The sequence below is a fragment of the Marmota marmota genome, unplaced genomic scaffold (assembly GCF_001458135.2).
Source record: "Marmota marmota marmota unplaced genomic scaffold, marMar, whole genome shotgun sequence".
In the NCBI taxonomy this organism is placed as follows: Eukaryota; Metazoa; Chordata; class Mammalia; order Rodentia; family Sciuridae; genus Marmota; species Marmota marmota.
The window spans coordinates 61,785,342-61,807,209 of NW_026000037.1; the positions used below are offsets into that span (position 1 = coordinate 61,785,342).

General features: G+C 31.8%; 1 protein-coding gene across 3 annotated transcripts in view; it reads right to left on the minus strand.

The window, feature by feature from the left end:
• The window catches only part of Lnpk (lunapark, ER junction formation factor), a 69,421-nt gene that overhangs the window by 17,297 nt on the left and 30,256 nt on the right, over positions 1 to 21,868 (minus strand). For all 3 annotated transcript variants that reach the window (XM_048812531.1, XM_015479344.2, XM_015479345.2), the window contains exons 6-9: positions 21,244 to 21,284; positions 16,341 to 16,424; positions 16,207 to 16,258; positions 4,556 to 4,768 (exon numbers count right to left, since the gene is read on the minus strand). In XM_048812531.1, coding sequence (XP_048668488.1) covers positions 4,556 to 4,768; positions 16,207 to 16,258; positions 16,341 to 16,424; positions 21,244 to 21,284 — 390 coding nt within the window. The remainder of the gene's footprint in view (positions 1 to 4,555; positions 4,769 to 16,206; positions 16,259 to 16,340; positions 16,425 to 21,243; positions 21,285 to 21,868) is intronic.

Sequence of the window (21,868 nt, forward strand, 5' to 3'; positions counted from 1 at the left end):
AATGCTTAATTGTTAAGGTGGTTCATGAATATTGGCATAATCCACCAAGATATAAATATTTGCCTCNATATATTACTATTAATTGGTCTGTAATATTAATATATATATTAATATTACGGACCAATATACCTTGACATAAACATTTTTAACTAAATGTTAGCAAACTGAAAACATAAGGACCAAGTGAGATCTATCCTAGGAAAGCAATGTGGTTGAACATTTAATGTTCAATATAATTCACTACATGAACAGATGCTAAAACAAAACAAACACAATATGAACATCTCAATAAATGCAAAAAAAAAAAAGTATTTTAAAAACCCATCACTTATTACTAACAACTGAATTGGCACTTCCTCAACCTGATACTTATTTAAAAGCAAACACACAGAGCTAACATAATGTGAATGGTAAAGAAGAATTGCCTTTCCCTAAGATCAACACTAAGATAAGGATGTCTACTCTTCCTCACTTCTATTCAAGATTGTATTGAAGGTTCTAGCTAGAGTAATAGGGTAAGAGAAATAAATAAAGGAAGGCCAGATTGGAAAGGGAAAGTAGGACTTTCTTTATTCACTGACAATGTGTCTATCTAAGTAGAAAACACTGTCATCTATACAAAATCTACTAGCACTAATAGTGAGTTTAGGAAGGTTATAGGATATTAGATCAACATATAAAAATCAAGTATTTATATACTAACAATGAACAATTAGAAATAATTAATTGCAAAGGCACCAAAAATATAAAATGATTAGATGTAAATTTGGCCCAAAAATGGATAAAACCTATACACAAAACTATAAAATATTGGTAAGAAAAATTAAAGACCTAAATAAATGGAGAGATATACTATATTTAATAAATAAGATAATATCAAGAGACTAATGGGGAGTGGAGAGTAGAAGACTAACAGTTTACGTAATAATTTATATTAGATAAAAGTAATAGGAATCTTATATTTTGTACGTGGCTCCCAAGTCTGTGGACAAAAAAAAAAAAAAAATGTTTGGCTTTTTTCTATTTAAAAAACAAACAAAAGTTTGTTTTTTCAAAAACATTCAACCATTCAAACTTCATAAATTGTGACTCTATGACCTCTGAAAACAATTATTTATAGGAGATATTCTGAATTGAGAGACAACACAGAAGGTACTGAAAAGAAAATGAGAGAATAAAATGTGATGTTTGTCTTTATAAAACAAGACATAATGAACATAAGAGTAAGGTGGATAGCAATGAAGGTTTACGCAGAGACCTCAAAGGAGACTAAAATAAAATGGGACCTTCTTGGAACAAGTCTTGTGATACAAGAATACAAGGCTTTCAAAATGGCTGTGACAAAAAACTATAATGTATTCAAGACTGGCTTTAGAGTAATGATACTATATTAATATCTTAAAGGAACAAGATTGTCATTGAAAAATAAACTTGAATGTGGACAAAATTTCAACCTGAATAAGCATACCAAATTAGACTTTTTCCCTCAGTGCTGGGGGGTTAAACCAAGGGTCTTTTACAAAGGCTAGGTGAGCACTCTACCAATGGTAGTATAACCTCAGCCCCCAGATTAGATTTTGAAAACATTTAACCAATTCAACTTGCTAGAATATTTCAGTGAATACGTCCACAAAGCAATCTGGATATATAAGCCAACAGATCCATAAAAATATCTTAAAGCCCTTACATACTTTTAAAATAATGCATCTTCATACTCAAGCTATTATAGACAAGAGTAATTAATACAAATATCAAAAACCATCATTGTAAATATACTGGTCATTTTTACACAGCTTGGCAAATTATCAAGTACCTGCTGGTTATTAATTTTCAAACATATGGGAGCCCTATGGTAATACACATCAAATTGATTCTCTTTCACAAATATGGTATAATGAAAAAATGAATTATTAATCTTCTCTATAATAAATCATTTAACTCATTCATACTTTTGGCAATGTACAATGTAAACAGTCTTTCGCAAAGAAACTAATTTGAAACTTTAGGAAACACGTTATATTTACATTCATGTGAAATTTAGGTCATTGCTCCTTCTATAGCCCTATCCTTACATATAAAATACGGCTCTTACGATTATATAAATAGCTAAATTTTTATTTCTTTAAAACTAGATATACAGGCTGGGGTTGTGACTCAGTGGTAAAATGCTTGCCCAGCATGTGTGGGACACTGGCTTTGATCCCCAGCACCGCATTTAAAAAAAAAAACAAAAACTAAGTAAACAAAATAAAGGTATCAAAAAAAAAAAAAACTAGATACACAAATGGATATAATTCATGTACTCACGCCAAAAAAAGTTCATTAATCAACCAGAACTTTAATTTATAAATCATGGGTATCCAAACTAAAAACTAACAACTGGAAAGATGAGTGATTTTCAATCAATTTAACTTTTCTCAATTTCACAAAACTATGTCTGCCTCATAGTGATGTCATATGTCAAATTTAAGTTTTATTTTAAATTCTTTAGAAGCTATGATTTGTATACATTTCATTTGTAGCCATCTTGTTTATAAATTAAGAAACAAATTTATTTATAAATTATTTCTAAATACAAATATGTAGTTGTTATAAATAAATACATAAATATTATAAATTATGTATTCGCAATGGAGTATACTCAGCCCCAAAGAAGAATGAATTTATGGCACTTGCCGATGGAACTGGAGACTATTGTGCTAAGTGAAATAAGCCAGTCCTAAAAAGTCAAAGTATTTCTTTGATATGCAGAAGCTAATCCAAAATAAGGTGGAGGGAATTAATAAAACAGAAAAATAGAAGAAAGACTAGTTAAGTAGACAAAGGAGAATTAAAGTAAAGGAGGAGAAATGGTATAAAGACAGTAGAATGAATCTAACCTAATATTCCTCTGTGTGTGTGTGTGTGTGTACATATATATATATGTACACACACACACACACATATATGTGTGTATATATATATAAATATACCACAGTGAATTTCAGCATTATATACATCCACAAGACACTAATTAAAGGGGGAAAAAACTATAATAGCAGAACAATCACTAAAGTACACGGATGGGAATGGGGGCGAGAGAAAGATGGGGAAGGAGAAGCACTGAGGCGTGAATTAGAGCAAATTATATTCCATGCTTTTATAATTACGTCAAAATAAAGTCTACTGTTATGCATCACTAAAAACCAATAGGAATACTGAAAAAAATAAAATAAATCATAATTATTTTTACAAATTTATTATAAATATATAATTGATAAAAATAACCATAAATATTATACATTATATTTAAAATATAAAATATGTAACATAAATATATAAATTATAAATATATTATCATCTTTAAATATATCTGTGTTGACATATTAATATAAAGTATTGTACTGTTCATATTTATAATATGTACATATATTAATACATGTACATATAATAATGTTTATATATAAATATAAATATCATAAATGTTTCCTATTCTAAAATCTTATGCTGTAATTTTTTTAAATAATTTTTTAGTTGTCAATGGACCTTTATTTATATGCAGTACTGAGAACTGAACCCAGTGCCTTATACATGCTAGGCAAGTGCTCTACCACTGAGCTAGAACCCCATCTCTTAGATGCTGTAGTTTTTAAAGGAAAAAAGGCAAAAAAAAATCTATTATAATAATTGATTTTATTACATAAATGCCAATTATCTGATATCAACTATTGCTATGCCTGTCATCATCATAAATTATGTTAGTAATTAATCATGAATATCAAAGTAACCCAAATTAGAACTGAATATCCTAAAATAAAATAATTTATTATCATTAAAAAAAAATCTAACATGGAACTCTGTATAAAATAATGTGATGTGCTGAATAAAGCAATGGACTTCCGTGTCCCAACCACACTCCAAAAATAACCACAGAGTAATATATTATATGCTATGCTGTAAAATGGAATCTTCTCCTATAGGTCCACCAGACTGGGAAAAAAAAAAAAAGAATCTATGCAATAAGATAGTAAAGGCAAATGTTAATAGAACTCTATAGAGTATATACCAGAAAATAATAAGGTTCCATGACTTTAAAAGGGGGGAAGGGTGATCTACTAGTCCATATTAACAACAGTAACATTGGAAACCAAAATGCAGGACTATGCTTCCTGAAATAGGTTGTCATATTTAAGAATGTATTGCCAGAACTAGCAAAGAACATGAATACTTTCCAAAAGTATTCTCTTCTATCCCTATTACATATAAATCTGAACCTTCTAAAGTTGAATATAAAAAGATATGCTAAACTATTGACTACAGAATACTACAAAGTTTTATTGCCATTTAAACAAAGAAGCCATAACAGTAAAATGAGCTCAAGAAATAGGTTTCAGTATCACAAGGTGCCAGCTGTAAAGAGTTATGGCTAATTGAATATGGAACTCCTGCTTAATCAGATAACTGCTCTGCTATTTCCAAATGAAATGCCATTTCCATACCGTCTGAAAATGGCCTGTTTTATTGGTAACCAGAGAAAACAATATAAACTGTAAATAACATTAAGTGCTCTGTTTACCCATTCCAGGCACTGAAGTAGCAGGGGATCCAAGACGTCTCGATAACACATTTGATGATAGGGCTGGAGTAGCAGTTCTTTCTGGTGGTCCACCAGGGGCTGAAGTGTCCTTTGGTGGTCCAGGAGATACCGGAATTTGTGGAGGAGGGCCCTGATTAGAGGTTGTTGGTGTTGGAGAAAGGTTTCTTTGTACTGCAGTTCGCTGACGAATCTCTGAGAAGTGTAAGTATATATTAGATTGAATATTCAACATACCATATTTGCCAACACCACAAATGACACTTATTAAAATTCTATGGCACCAAAAGGTATTCTAGGATCAAAACTACTTGTAATGAGAAATCCATTCTGAACCCACAACTGGACATATTTACACAACAAACCTTGATATATCTACTCATCATCACCTAATTATGTCATGTTTGTTTACAGTAAACCTTCCTAACTATAATAAAAGAAAGTTTATCAAAATTAGTAGAAATTCCAAATAGCAGACTTGTTTGTTAAGATTCAAAAATAAGAATAAGTTTAAGAAATAAGTGACTGCATATATTATGGAATTATGAAAAGAATAAGTAGTCACAGAAAGGGTTTTTAAAAAAGTATTCTTTAGGTACCATGCCTATTCTAATTTATACATTTCTAACTTTTTGCCAATATTTTAATATACGAAAAGTTGTATTCCATATGAAGTTTCATCATAAATAAATCTTAACTTTTAATTGTAAAAATTATAAGATTCTTTGTACAGGTCGGCAAATGTGCCAATTCCAGGCTGCCGCCTGCTTTTGTAGTTTTATTGGAACACGGTTCCACTCTCTTGTTTACATACTGTCTACAACTGCTTTCAAAGAGTTGAGTAGTTACAAAAGAGACCATATGATTCTCAAAGCCATTTACTACCTGGTCTTTTACAGAAAATATTTCATGACTCAATAACATAAAACTAAATTCTAACATTCCCCATTCCATCTAATATCTTACTTGAATGTTAGCAGTAAGATCTCAAAAAGCCCTTTATAACTTTTAAATGCTATGTATCACATTAAATTTTTATAAATTCTGAATTAGTGGGCCGAAACTAAAAAAGTTATGTTTTAATTGGCATGAAGAATAAACATGTATACTTCAAGAAGATAAACACTTTAGAGTTGGATTCAGATTAAATTAAAGACTTTTGTGAAAGGTTCACTGAAAGTATAGCTCCGGTGTCAGCTTTAAGTCCATATCAAACTAGTCTATTAACTAGTTAATAGTTAAGGTTTGGTTGAAATCTGGCTCTAGCTACATGACCTCAGATGGATTGCTTTGATAAACCTATTTCTTTATAAAATTATGATAAGATTCTTAACCCATAAAATTATTTTGAGGATTAAATATGATAATGTCCATTCACTAATAGCTGACATTTACTGAATAGTGTTTTCACACAACTAGGAATTTTCTTTTTCTTTTTAGTTTTTTGCAGAGCTGGGGATTCAACCCTGGGCCTTGCCCGTACAAAACTAGCACTATACCTCCAGCCCTTACTAAGTTATTTTCAAATTATTTCAGTGATAATTAGTAGAACCAACAAATTTTCTATTGGTTCATAATTCAGTTTCTAATCAAGCCATTTGCAGTTGCACATTAAGAAAGCCATTAAATGTGCACAAGTTACTGAAATCATATTAATATTTAATAATTTGTTAATTAAGAAATAAGCCATCGAATACTATAAATAATTTTTAGTTAATTTTCAGGTAAAGCATACCTCAAAAACAGACATTTTTATTTAGACAAATAAAAATTCAGCATATAATCAGACTATACTGAAAGTAGCTGTTATCCTTTCACTTCTTTTTTTAAAAAAAAAAGAGAGAGAGAGAAAGAGAGAGAATTTTTTAATATTTATTTTTTAGTTTTTCAGCGGACACAACATCTTTGTTTGTATGTGGTGCTGAGGATCGAACCCGGACAGCATGCATGCCAAGCGAGCGCGCTACTGCTTGAGTCACATCCCCAGCCCTCCTTTCACTTCTTGAATAAAGACTTAAGACTTTGCTCTGAATGAGCATTTACTCTGTGAAAATTAGCACGGACACTCTTTTAATATTATTTGTATGCTACTAAAAGGTAAGGTCTATAACTAATTTAAAAATAACATCATATCTAGTGATCCATAAAAGAGACTTAGCTTAATGTTTCTAAATCTAAATTTAGGCAAAGAGAAAAAAATGTTATAAAAGAATCATGAAAGGGAAAATAGTTTTATCATTTTCAAAGAAAAAGCAAGTAACAAAGGTTTACAATTATCAATAGTTTTAAATAGCTAGAAATACAGTGCCAAATCTATACTTGGCAAAATATTATGAAACAATCTTAGCTATTCTTAGAATAGCTAAGATTTATCTACTTTTAGCTACTTGTCATTCACAAATGTTTTTATATTAAAAACAAAAGTTCCTAACAAAGCAGACATATTGTTTATATTCAGTATTTCCTACATTCAAATGTAAAATACAATCCTCCAAAAGAAAATTATCAAGCAATCTACATCAATGGGGCAAAGTATTATAAGGTGTATTCTATAAGGTTAATTCTTTACTAGAGAATGTCTGAACATTCTCAATGATCAATCAACAATTCAACAAAAATCATATTTGCTAAGTAGGAGGACATGTCTACAATGGCTTTAAATAAATATTAAGCAAAAAAATAAAAATGAGATTTTAAAAATCTATGTTATATTAAAAAAAGAAAGACAACAAAGTTTAAAATTATGATAAATAGCATAGTTATGGAAAGCAAACTTGTTCAAACTTTCTTCATTTTAGTTCTACTCTGTTGTAGTTCTTGAGCATGCAGGCTTTTCCAAATTAATGACATCTCTCAGTTTAGTTTTCTCATAATGAGAATACTTACCTCTTATGATTGTTGCAATGAGAAAATCAACACATAACAGCTTAGATAGAGCACACAAAAAGTACTTAATAAGTAGTACTATTAATATTAGTAGTGCAAATCTAAAGGTTCCAGAGATTACAATAGATCAAAAGCTAAGCAATCTAAAATTTCTAAAGCAATTATTTAAAAATACATATATCCAGGCATACTGGCACACACCTGAAATCTTGGCTATTCAGAAAGTTGAGGCAGGAGGATTGCAAGTTGGAGGCCAAGCTCAGCAACTTAGCAAGACTCTGTCTCAAAATAAAGGGCTGGGGATGTACCTCAGTGGCAGTGTGCCCCTAGGCTCTGTCCCCAGTACCACAAAAAATAAAAAATAAAAATCTATATAGAGACATTAATTTAGACACTAAATGTTTTCCAAGTTATTTGTGACCTTGTTAAAAGTGTAAAATAATGACTTATTTTAAATTGAAATGCAAATAACTCTAGTTTGCTATTAAATAATTCTTGAGATGAATGTTAGACAGTATAATTATTCCTTTTTTTTTTTTTTAATGCTGATCTAGGCATCTGCAACAGTGACTTCAATATCAATTCCTGGCTCAACACTTATAGAAATAATCTGCTTAATAATTTCAGAAGGAGCAAGTCAATGAGTCATTTGTGGACCTGGAAACAATCTCACAAAGCATTTTTCTTATAGTAAGTCTCAAAGTCCTATTAGGCATCTAGGTGATATCCTGACTTCTCCTTCTACCCACCACTTTCCAAATCTAAAACTGCCATCAAGTCCTGTCAATCTACTCCTGAGTTATCTCTTAACTCATTTTCCCCAGCCAATTAGAATGCTGTAATTTTAGTGCAGGCCTTTCTCTCTTGTCTATATTAAATGATATCCTAACTTGCATCCATGTCTCAGCTTTGTTCTCTCTTCAATCCATTCTCCATGCTACCAAGAAAAAGTGTTCTTAATCTAAAACTCAAAGCCTAGAGCTGGACATGCAGTTCAGTGGCACAGCACTTGCTTAGCATGTGCCAAGTTTGATCGCTAGAACCAACAACAAAAATAAATAAAAATAATTTAAAGTCTCCAGTGGCTTTCCATGCTGCATATAAATAAAGTCTCACCATATAATATTTTACACAAAGTCTTTTTTTGATCGCTTCTTCACATGAACCCTACCTCCCTTTTTCAAGGACCAGGATCTATTTGCAGTTCCTCAAGGTACTGAGTTGTTTTTCTGTCATTGCCCATGAAGTGGTACCTTTACCTAAAGAGTATTTTCCCAACCCTGTTCTCATAGAAAATTATAGTGATTTATTGCCTACCTTCTACCTTAGTATAGTCCTTAGAACACTAAGACTATTTATTTACTTATATATACTATTAATTTATTTATTTATACCCCTTTTAACCAAAAACTAATAGGCAGGAACTGCATCTTTATAGCAGCTGCAAAGTAACTGACAGAGAATGGAATTTTAAAAAGTCTATGAAATTAATCTACTTTTCTCCTGCTTTTCAGTTTTAAATTTCTAACTGCATGTTACCCTACATACATGGTATGAAAAGCAGCATAATGGTCTCCCAAAGACATCTACATCCTTATCCCCAGAACTTGTAAATATGCTATGTTACATTCAAGAGGAATTAACATTGCATATGAAATTGAAACTGTGAATTAGCTGAATCTGTGTTGCCTGCTGCATTGAGAATCTCATCCTAACTTCATTTTAAAAGGCTAATTTCAAGCAGATAATCTGCTAATATTAGGGAACAGTGACCTGTGATCACAGCTATTCAGAAGGTTGAAGCAGGTAGTTAGAGGCCAACGTCAATAATTTGGAAAGACCCTGTCTCAAAATAAAGTGCTGGGAATATAGTTTAGTGGTAAAACATTTGCCTACCATGCTCAAGGCCCTGATTTAACCACCAGTAGCAACAACAAGAGAGAGAGAGAGAGAGGGAGAGGGAAAGAAAATTTGCTAATACATGCCACTTGCAAGACTTTAGTTGAGTTTACCTTTTTGTTGTTGATCTGTATTTCAAAAAAAGAATAACATATTTTTGCTTTATAGTTCCTCATCTCAATGTTTCCTTTTTTTGTCACATCATCATATTTCTGGTCTGGGTTGTCTTCTTAGCTATCAACTTTAAACAACCTATACCTTTCAGTTCATCAAGGTTCTATTCACAACATTTAAACAAACTTTGGAAATGCTAAAAAATTATTTTCTTTTTATTTCCTTCAACTCAACACATTAAGCAACCACTATGACTAAAACACTATGATAAGCACTGAAAAGGAATACAGAGTTGCACATAGAGACAGCAAGCAAAGACAAAACAAAGTCACTAAAAACTTTAATACAAGGTAAATGTCAAAAAAGGGAGCCAACAAAATACTATAGAGAATCCAAGAAGAGGAAGATTAAACCCAACGATGAGACAAAGAAAGCATTCATGGTGATTCATGGTGTCTCACTTGAGACAAAAACTGAAAAATGTGAATAGAAATGCCTTTATTAGAATGGCAATTATCAAGAATATAAGCAATAATAAATGTTGGTGAGAATGTGGGGGGAAAGGTACACTCATACATTGCTGGTGGGACTGTAAATTGGTGCAACCATTATGGAAAGCAGTATGGAGATTCCTGAGAAAACTTGGAATGGAACCACCACTTGACCCAGCTATGCCACTTCTCGCTTTATACCAAAAGACTTAAAATCAGCACACTACAGTGACATAGCCACATCAATATTTATAGTAGCTCAACTCACAACAGCTAAACTATGAAACCAACCTAGATGCCCTTCAACAGATGAATGGATAAATAAAATGTGGTATATATACATAATGGAATACTACTCAACCTTTAAGAAGAATGAAATTATGGCATTTGCCAGTATATGAATGGAGTTGGAGAATATCATGCTAAGTGAAAAAAGCCAATCCCCAAAAAGCCAAATGTTTTCTCTGATATGTGGATGCTAATCCACTATAAGGAGGAGTCTAGGGAAGAACAGAAATACTTCGGATTAGGCAAAAGGGAGTGAAGGGAGGGGAGGAAGTATGGGAATAGGAAGGATAGTAGAATGGAAGGGACATTAATATCCTATGTACACATATTACTGACTACATGACCCGTGTGATCTTACATCATGGACAACCAGAAGAATGAGAAGTTATGTCAAAATGCATTCTATTATTATGTATAACTAATTAGAACAAATTTTTTAAAATAATTTTTTTTAAAAAAGAAATACCTTGTTATTTGTATTAAGATGCATGTGGCAGTTTTTAAATAAGACTCCAAAACCTGCTTTGTCTCCCAACAAATTGGGATGAAGAGTGTCTATGTGCCTTTCCCTTCAATCTGTGCTCTGGAACTGCTTGACTAAGAAAATAAAACTGCCAATTTCCAGAATTACTTAATGTCTATTAAGCTGCTCAGTCTGAGAATCTGGCTACTATGTGAAGAAGCCCAAGTGATCCCACAGAGAGGTACATGTGGAGGAACAACATCTAGCACCAACTTTCCAGCCATGTGAATAAAGCATCAGGATGATAAATTTTCCAATAAAATAGCCTCAACTTACCAAGATGAGCTGCCTCCACCCAACCTAAACAAACTGCAAATTTATGAGTAAAATAAATGAACAATATTTTAAGACATTATGTTTTGGGATAGTTTGTTATACAACAGATAAGTATAATAGTATAAACTTGAATTTATTTTATGATAAGGTGTTTTCCAGAATCTCTTTTTAAACATAAACCCCAGAAAAACAGCAAGATATTAAGCATCCTTCCACTTGCCATAAAGAACAAAAAAGTTTTATGATTTTTACTAACTTTCCACATATGCTATAGAATAGGGGTGAGTAAACTCTAAAAACCTATTTATATAAGAAATTGTAATCCATTTGCCAAAAACATTAGATTTTTCTGCAATACTACAGTTTAGATACAGCTGTGGCAGATAACAACTGACTTTTGCTAATTTAATTTAGTAAAGGTGCAAGTTATACATAAAGAGAAGGGTATGACTTCCTTTAAAAAAAAATAAGATGGTCTGTTAAGTATTCATTTTTAGCTTGTGATGGCATCCTCTAATAATCTGAGCATCCTCCAATTTTATTCACTGCTCTGTTTATAATTTAGTCCTAGAACCTTGGGCACCTACAATAACTATTCACCTCTTAAAATTAAGCATCCCACTCTCAAATCAAACTTGTCTTTTCAGCTTACTTTCTACAACCCCCAAAGGATCTGTTTTCATTAGTTATTCATTATGAAGGGGTCAACAAACTTATTATAAAAAGGCCTAAGGATGAAGATTTTAGGCTTTCCAGACCACACAAGATCTAACTATTGCATATTCTTCTTTGCTATTTTTAAGAATGTTTAAAAATGTAAAACCCATTTTAAGCTGAAGAGCCATTTTTTAAAAACCCACAACTTTGGCCCACATTTGCAAGATATAGTTTTCTGGTTCTTATAAACAGCTTTTTATTGTCCATCATTCCCCCTCATGTCCTTATTTCCCTCATGATTTTCTCAAATTCCATAATCCACTGTTAAAATCATTCCCTTGCATGTAACTTCACCTCCCTGCCCTGCCCCTTTATCACTTTGCCTAATTCATTAGTCAAAATCTCAACCCTGGTTAAAACCAACCATCTGCCTACTCCATTCCTGCACCCATAAAGGTGAACATAAAAAACACAGTCATGCTTTAAATTCATGACCACTGATTTTAAGCAGTTTTTAGGGCACTCTGGCACTCTACATCTCTCAATTATTCTCTCACTGTCCTGGAGAATTATTTCAAACAGTTTCTTCAAGCTCCCAACTACATCTCCCCCAACTTTATTTACCTTCACTAAGGAATCAGATACACTCAGAAAACAATTCCCTCCACCTAACTATATCTGTTCATGTTCTCAGTCTGCCCTTATTACTCAAGAAGAATTGCCACACTCTTATCAAAAGCTAACTTGTATATTTGTAAACTATATCACACCTTCTTTCACCTTCTCATGGACAGCTCTCAATAAACTGTCCCCATTCCCTCTTATGTCATCAATTATTTCATGTGCTCTGGGCCATTCCTAGTAGCACATAAATATGGTATTATTTCTTTCACACATTATGCTTACCCATGCACACAAAATGCTTCCCCCTCCAGTCATCCATTTCTTCATTCCCTTTCACTCAAAAGATTCATCTCTTTCATTGTCTTGAACTCTTCTACTCCCATCCTTTCTAATCAGGTTCTTGCTCCTATCATTACACTAAAACTGTTTATTCTAAAGTCACCAAGGACCTCTACATTACCAAAAGTGTTGATTTTAGAAGTATTCTGAGCAGAGGACTGACATGATCCAATATTATGTCTTAAAGGAAGCTTAATGTTTAAGAAGAGGCTCCAAAGAGAGCAAAGATGGAGTCAGTAATAGAAAGCACCAAAGATAGCTTGGACCATGGTTAGTAACATTGAAGGTATTTTCTTTTAAAAAATTAAATTTTCTTATTTTAAAACTTAATATAATCCCCCTAACCAGTTTAAAGTAGATTAATACATCAGATTTTATATATATGTGGAAAGTCGAGCTCAAAATATTTCCTGAGGGGCTGGGGTTTTGGTTCAGTGGTAGAGCACATGCCTCGCGTGTGGAGCTCTGGGTTTGATCTTCAGGGCCACATAAAGATAAATAAAGGTACCTTTTTCCCCAAATCCTCGCCAACACTTATTGTTGTTTGTATGCATAATAGCTGCCATTCTGATTGCAAATTGGTGCATCCAATATGGAAAGCAGTATGGAGATTTCTTGGAAAATTGGGAATGGAACCACCATTTGACCCAGCTATCCCTCTCATGGGTCTATACCCAAAGGACTTAAAAACAGCATACTGCAGGGACACAGCCACATCAATGTTTATAGCAGCACAATTCACAATAGCTAAACTGTGGAGCCAATCTAGATGCCCTTCATTAGATGAATGGATAAAAAAAAAAAATTGGCATATATACACAATGGAATATTACTCAGCAATAAAAGAGAATAAAATCATGGCATTTGCAGGTAAATGGATGGAGTTAGAGAAGATAATGCTAAGTGAAGTTAGCCAATCCCAAAAAACCAAATGTCAAATGTTTTCTTTGATATAAGGAGGCTGATTCATAGTGAGATAGGGAGAGGGACCATGGGAGGAATAGATGAACTCTAGATAAGGCAGAGGGGTTGGAGGGTAAGGGAGGGGCATAGGGTTATTAATGATGGTGGAATGTGATGATCATTATTATCCAAAGTATAGGTATGAAGACACAAATTGGTGTGAATATACTGTGTATACAACCAGAGATATGAAAAATTGCACTCTATATGTGTAATAAGAATTATAATGCATTCCCCTGTCATATAAATAATAAATAAATAAATGTTATACAAAAAAAACATGATAAAACAATAAAACTTAGGTATAATTCTTTAAAAGTAGAATGGAATTGTGATAAAACTTAGAATTTTTTTATTGTTTTTTTTTTTTTTTTTAATGTGGTGCTGACGATCAAACCCAGTGCTCACACATGCTAGGCCAGCACTTTACCACTGAGCCACAACCCAGCCCCATAATTTAGAATTTTTTAAAAGCTAAGAAAAAATTCAAAATAGTAATTTATTACTATAACCCTGGAAGAGTGAGGCACACTAGAATAATACACCACAGAAGATATATTTTTTTAAAAGAAAATAACAATAGATTATAACCTTCTTATGATCAAGAAACATGTTATATTCATCACTATATTCCCCTGGGTTTCTGAACATGAGTTATGCAAATTTTTTAATAAATGATTCATTCATATTATAACTAAGTATTAATTCTCCCTAAAATAATATCTGAAAGCAAACAGTACCAAAGGAATCCAAACCAGTGAGACCAACAATGATTTCCCATAATTATAATGTGTCATCAGAAGGAAAACACATATTTGGGTTTCAAAAGTTTCTAAGGAAAGGTGAGTTTAGATTCTTGAAGTAACTTGTATGCCTAAATACTAATAAATACTTAAGGATGTTAGTAAAGGAAATCACTTTTTAAAAAAGTATCAACAATAATTTTTTGCAAATATCACATTTCTAAAATACATTCATCAAGGTTACTTTTATTTATTGTGAAATCAAAATGTTAATTAAAATGTTAATCAAAATGTTCATTATCTCACAGTTATCTTTTCCCCTATATGAAATGAGAACACTTAAGATATGCTGTTTGCAAATTCCAAGTATACAATATAGTATTGCTAATTACAGTCACCGGGTTGTACACTAAAGCACTAGATATTATATTCACCTATATAATGAAATTTTCTACCCTTTAATCCTTTATCCCCCTTCTCTTTCCCACCCTGGGAAATAACTCTTCTGTTCTCTACTTCCAGGAATTCAATCAAAAAATATTTTTGAAAAATTAAGACTAGATATAGAAAAATTCTTTAGAAGTTATGGAAATCTGGTCGTAGGCCAAAAATCTCTTTTGATGGTTTCTTGAAAGAAGTATAAATTGTAGAAAAAATTAAACTATAAAAATAGGAATTTCACTGCAAGTATATCCACATAATTTGTTTTAATTATAATGTAAACTTTTTTTTCAAAAGAGACTCTAAAAGAAAACAGGCTAATATTTCTATAAAATGAAATCCTACTATGGAAGATAGAAGGTGAAGGTAGAATTCTTTCTACATATCCATGTCAATTTGAAAACCTAAAACTAAGACTTACTTAATAACCATGGATTTTGTGGATTTTTGTAAATCCCCTAATAAAGGGGATTTACTTTTCAAAGTTCTACATGCTTTATAACAATACAAATGAGCACAATTCTAAAGAATTGTAATTAATTACTATAAGAATGGCAGTTAAATTTTTAAAGTAATATACCCTCACATTGCAACAAAAGCCTTACAAATTCTACTTCTATATTCTTAAGAAAAGAACAAAGATAAAAACCAACAAACTCAAAAATACCTTTTCACATACCAGTCCTAGAAATATTTTATGTAGCCATTTAAAATTACTTCTAAAATATTATAAAACATTTACTAGGGTAATAGTGATGACTAATACCATGGTACTAAAACCTCAAAAAGGAAGAGCTGCATTGTGTGGAATTTTTCTTTTTTATTTTTCCCATTTCTAATTTTTTTTTTTACTATATAAAAGTGCCATTTTAGAAGAAATTCCAAATTTGACAAAATATTCATTATATTCTTCAAAAATAAATAATAGTGCTGGGGGTGTAGATCAGTGGTGGAAGATTTGCCAACAATGTGCCAGATCCTGGGTTCACTCCCCAGTACCACAAAAATCAATCAATCAATCAATCAATTAATTAAAGAATTAAAATGTTAAGTTTTTCATAACACATTTCAAGAGATTATTATCTGAAGGAGAAATCTTATAAAATATTGGTGAAATTAATTACTCATTAAATTTCAAAAGGTTAAAATCAATTATATATTTTAACCTCAACAGATATTCAAAATCTTAACTGACCAATATAGTTCCACAAAAATCAAACTGAATTACAATGATTGCCATCTACCTAAGTTATATCTCAAATTACCAAGTATAAATTAACATAAAAGCATTCTACATGAGTTTTTACACACCACCAACACACTTATGAACTCACTTGGGTAAATATGGATCTTTCCAACAGCAGCAGCAGTTTCTACAAAGCTATTTACCTTGTCCAGGTCTTGCAGTTACAGCTGCTCCAGCAGATGGCGGCTCAAACTCCTATCAATTACAATAATGTTATTATAGTGATCTATCATAATGTGCATCTTATCATAAAATATTAATGATATCACAGTATTACCTTTGCTTTCTTTGAGTCTGGATCAAACCTTTCGAGAATTAATTTAGCTGTCTTGTAAGTTTCTTTTTCCATGACTTCTTCAAGCTACAAACAAAAATTTCCATAAGCTGTCACATTTTAAAACACCCACACTACAATTTTTAGAAGTTCTATTCAAAAAAATTCAAGTGCTAGTCTTAAAACGAAGGGAGCTAAACCCCCACCCTATTTTTACTTAGATCTAGCACATAAAATATCCAGATAGAATGAAAGACTTCCTGAAAATAATTAAAATCTAGATTTTAAAATGGCTTCTAATCTCTAATATGTTACTTGTATTTAACAGCTTTACTGCAAGGAAATACCAGATATTGCTAATTGTTTACATATAATGAGGAGAATAATTACATGCACCAACTTCAATAATGGAATGTGCAAAAATCTATCAGCCATCATTATTGGAAGTTATTAGACATGACAAGCAAATGACAGGCAATTCCTCAGATTTATTTCCTCAAAGCACTTAATACTATTAATTTAAAGAAGGTCGTTAGCCAAGAGCTTTACAAAATAAAATCTCTGTGCCAATTAACTGCTGTCAGCATCGATTTTAGATTATTTATTAGCAGAAGCAATTAACTTGCTGCAAATGCAGTGAAAACTTACTAACTGGGAGAACAGCCATGGAATTTACTCAAATGACTTTAAAAGCTAAAACCTTCCCCATCCCCCTATTTTTTCTTTTTTTAGATTCAAATAACTTTAGAAGAAAAAACTGAACACAATTTAAGTAAAAATTATATTGAATTCTATGTTCACAATATAAACTATAATTAAAATAACTTCATTGTTATAAAATGTTATTTACAATGTACTCCAATTCTTTAATATCTTAATTAATGCATAGGTTTAATTTTAAAAGTAATCACTAGTATCATTTAAAAGTAATCACTGGTAAAGTATGGCCCAACATCAGAAAAAGTTGAGCTTTAGTTCAAGAATTCTTGAAATAAAATCTTAAAACACACTGTTAATTGTCCTATCCAATATTCTTCATCTTTGATTCATGACAAATATGCCAGTTATCTTACACTTCACATTGACTGGTCAAATTAAGAGTGCATCCAAAAGAATCTTCAACTCAAGAGTATTAGGGAACATGTTAAATCATAAAAACGTATTATAATGATGAAAATAGTACCTGCTTACTCTGATTTTAGTTTGCTGTTGAAATTGATAATGTTTTTACTAATTCAGATTTTAAATCACTTTCTAGTGTCATATAGGAGTATTCCACATCTTTTCTCTTTGTAGTCTCTTCTATTAATCTGTAGCCTACTGAATATTCAAACACCAGCAAATATTATTGAGTAATATAAAACTTTAACATTTGAAACTAGGACTAGTAAAGTTAACAGACCTACACAGAATCATATGCTGAAATCACCAATTTATAAACTTCTTTTTGCTTCCAAATTTCTTTCATGAAATATCATTCATAGGATTTACTTAAATTTTATCATGAATATAAACTTATAAATAGTTATTTGCAAGAATGACTCTTTATTAGTGCCGCAGTCTGGCTGGGCACAAAATCACGAGCCACCACACAGCTTGTAGATTCAAACAGCAACTCTTTATTCCCGAACTCACACCAGCCGTCTACAATCACGTTCTGGGGAAATCCACGTTCTCTGCCCAAAATCACCACCACTGGGCTTCTGTCTCCCGAAAAATACTGTCTGAATCCCGTGAGAACTCAAGGGGAACTCAGGCAGCAGGATATGCCCTATTCCCAGCAGGAATAACCTTAAACCTGGAACCACCCTAAACCCGGATTGTCTTAAACCGGGAACGCCCTAAACCGGGATTATCCTAAACCGGGAACACCCTAAACCCGGATCCGCCCTGGTCCTTGAGCAAGGTCACCTTAGATGCAATGTCACTGCAAAATGTCCTATTTCCACGAGTCCTTCCACTAAGCAACATTGGGTACGCTGGCAAGGAAATTGTCATACCTACTTGGCTAATGGCTCCCAGCATATTAGGAAAAGACAGGGCCATAAAAGCCAGACTAACCACTAAATTGTGCTACTTCTCCTTGACATGCTTCTGTTCTACACCCAAAAAATTTAACATTAACCTGCAGCATTTCTTGCTCTTGCTTTTAAATGACATTTGTGGATTCCTTTGAACAAGTAATATCTGTATTTAACTGATAAAACTTTAATGTCAAAAATTATAACATCTTCCCCACATTCCCAATTTCTTAAATGATTTTTCCCAAAATTCACAACATAAATTTCCTGACAAATGCCAGAAAGGAATTACCACATAGAAACATTATTTTGGAAAAAGCATAGAACATTCATGAAATCACTTAAAGAGGTTAATTCTGAGTTATGCATTGATGGATCTTGACTTTGAACTGTTTTGTAGGAATAATCATGGATACAGAAGGATTATATATTGCATAGATTACTTAGTGATTAAAAAGGAAAAACCAAAAATTTTTAAAGAACCACCAAACATGTGAGCAGCAAAATGTACAGACCCAGACTTGGGAACTTTTTAGATAACTAAAGATTAATTCCTAGCCTTATTTTCATTAGTAATAAATACTAACATTAAGTTCTTAAACCTTAAGACATAGAAATATTACTCATTTTTCTAAATAATTTAACTTTTTAATCAACTGACCATTCATATTCATCATTACAAATTATACTTTCATAAATTTCAAATATCATTAACAAATCTACTCAGATTAAAAAAAATTCTTACACTTCACATTGACTGGTCAAATTAAGAGTGCATCCACTTAGTGCATTTCCCTTAGGAAATCGCCTTTAATAAGGTATCAAGTAACAATGTAAACTCATTAATTTTATTAATGAAAGAGAAGGATTGGGACTTTGATAATTTTAGACCATTATTTTTTAATATGTATTTTTGAATATCTTTATTTATTTTTATGTGGTGCTAAGGATCAAACCCAGTGTTTCACACGTGTGAGGCAAGCGCTCTACCACTGACCCCCAGCCCCAGCCCCAATAAGTTATTTTTCCTGCAGGTATTTCAACAATAGAAGTATATTTAAAACCGTAAGTATAGCATTTAAACTAAATATCCATAAGCAAAAATCAGTTTTGATTATGTTTAGCTTTTGCTCAAAAACAATGTCCTTCTTTTGCCTCTCACTGCTAGCTTGATCACTGGTTTGCTAATTTAACCTTAACACCTATTGTTCCAAAGTGTAAAGAAAGCTACACCAACAAAGCATCTCTGTTCCAGGCTTGAGCAGTAATGACCGGGGGATTAGCTCCCAATAGAGCAGTATTATAACCAATAGTCAAGTAAGTCAATGCAAATTATGCTCTCTTATTAATACAGTGAGTTAGATTCAATCTATTTTTTAGTCATACTGCAAAAGAAATGCCATATTGAAGTATTCTGTAATGTTAAAGCTTTTAGAATCATTTAAATATACAGAGCTACTGAACCCTGAATTTCCCAACTGTTGTCAGACTGTATCTTTTATGCCATGATTCCTTCAAGGGCTATTAAAGAAGTAGAACATAGCTTGGCTTGCCCTTTCACAGACTCCTGTATGTCAGCTCTGTTACTCTTAAAGAGATTTCTGCCAATCACATGTTCTTCAAAATTGTGTTTTCTGATCATGTGATACTACTGACATTGGGCTGTTTCTCATCACTAAGACATTTTCTCTCTCTCTCTCTCTCTCTCTCTCTCTCTTTCTTTTCCTAGAGTAGTTTTCCCTTACCCACAAAGGATATGTTCTAAGACTCCTAGTGAATGTCTGAAATTTCAAAGACTATTGTACTCTACCTGTGCCCCATACATACATATATACCTATACATATATAACTATGATACAGTTAATTAATTTGTTAATACATACTTCTATAACTTACTGTAGGACTATCAAAACTATCAATACAATTGATAAGCAGCTTATAAAACATTAAAAAGAATCAAACAAACAGATAAGGAATCCCTTCAGTATTAATCCCTTCAGTATTAAATCCCTTCAGTGTTAAAATTACTTAATATTTAAATTACTTAAAATACTCAACTAGTGTCTTTTATTACCTATTCACATGGATTGAAACTTCTGACACCATAAAACTTTCCTCCTTCTAAGTTGGTTATTTCAGTATTTTGCTATAATGATGGAAACCTAGTTAACACAACTTGTTACATAGTATACAAAAATACATTGAACCGATCATTTATACCTGATTAAATCAGCTTCCATGTAACATGATACTATCGTAATTATCACATAATTCAAAAATAACATTTAAAAATGGTAGGTGAAATCACCAAGCCAAATACCAAAAACAAAACCTTCTAAATACCGACAGCCCTTCCTCTTACTCTGGGCCCTCTTAAACCACAAAGGAGGTATTTAACTGACAACAATAGATGTCCATGTGATCAGCACTGCTATTAGAAAGCAGAAAATGCTTAAAAAAAATTTTTTTTTCTTTCTTTTTCTCTTCCCCCCCCCTAATTTAGACATTTCATGTTGAACTTGTCTCTTACAACCAATCTTGATCTGTCTCTTGACCTTATGGTGTTAAGAAAATTGAAGAACTGACATATGTAGCTACTTAGTCCATTTTAGGCTATAATAAACTATCTGGACAGCTACCTCTTTACCTTCTCTGCCTCATTTAGTTCTTCAATATGATTTATTTACTTACATCTCAGCTTCCAAGTGACAGATTCTCCGAATCTCAAAAGTCCATCCAACTATAGAAAATATTTGTAATTTAACTTCATCATTAAAATGCTATCTAAAAGCATAAGAGTCATTAAGTTATAACATATAAACATTAATTATCCAGTTCTAACTTATTAGTTTATATAAATTAACTTTAAATAAAAATTAACTTACTATTTTTTTCTTCTGGGATTTTAAATCATCCAATGCTTCATCTAGAAAACAAGATTTATATCAAAGTTAAATTAGATATTAAGATACTTAGATATGAGGGGAAAAAATCATGTCAAATAATATATTAAGTAATAACAAGAAAATTTTCCCATTTTAAGATTTCTCTTTATCTACCTAATGTGTAGAGACAAAAATTACCTCAGCCTTTACCCATACATATTTCATATTTTTGCCTACATTATAAATTACAAGCCACTTAGGGGGAAAAAAAAATCAATGGACTTTATGTAGCAAGAAACACCTTTTCAAATTTAAAATGATGTACAAATATATATTTAAATGTTTTCTGAAATACACTCTCTATCATTTCTCTTTCAATATTCTATCCATATTAATTTATAAAATACCAAATATTTTTCAAACATTGATAATAAAAATGCTTTGTTCATGAGGAAATGTGTATAATAGATTTTAAAAAGTTAGTCAATCTTCAAGATGCTGGGCATTAATAAAGAAAATCTTCAATAAAAAAAAATTTTTTTTCCTGGTAAGGGAACTAAACCCAGAGCCTAACATGTGCTAGGCAAATGTCTACAACTGAGATACCTCCCCAGAACCCCCTCCC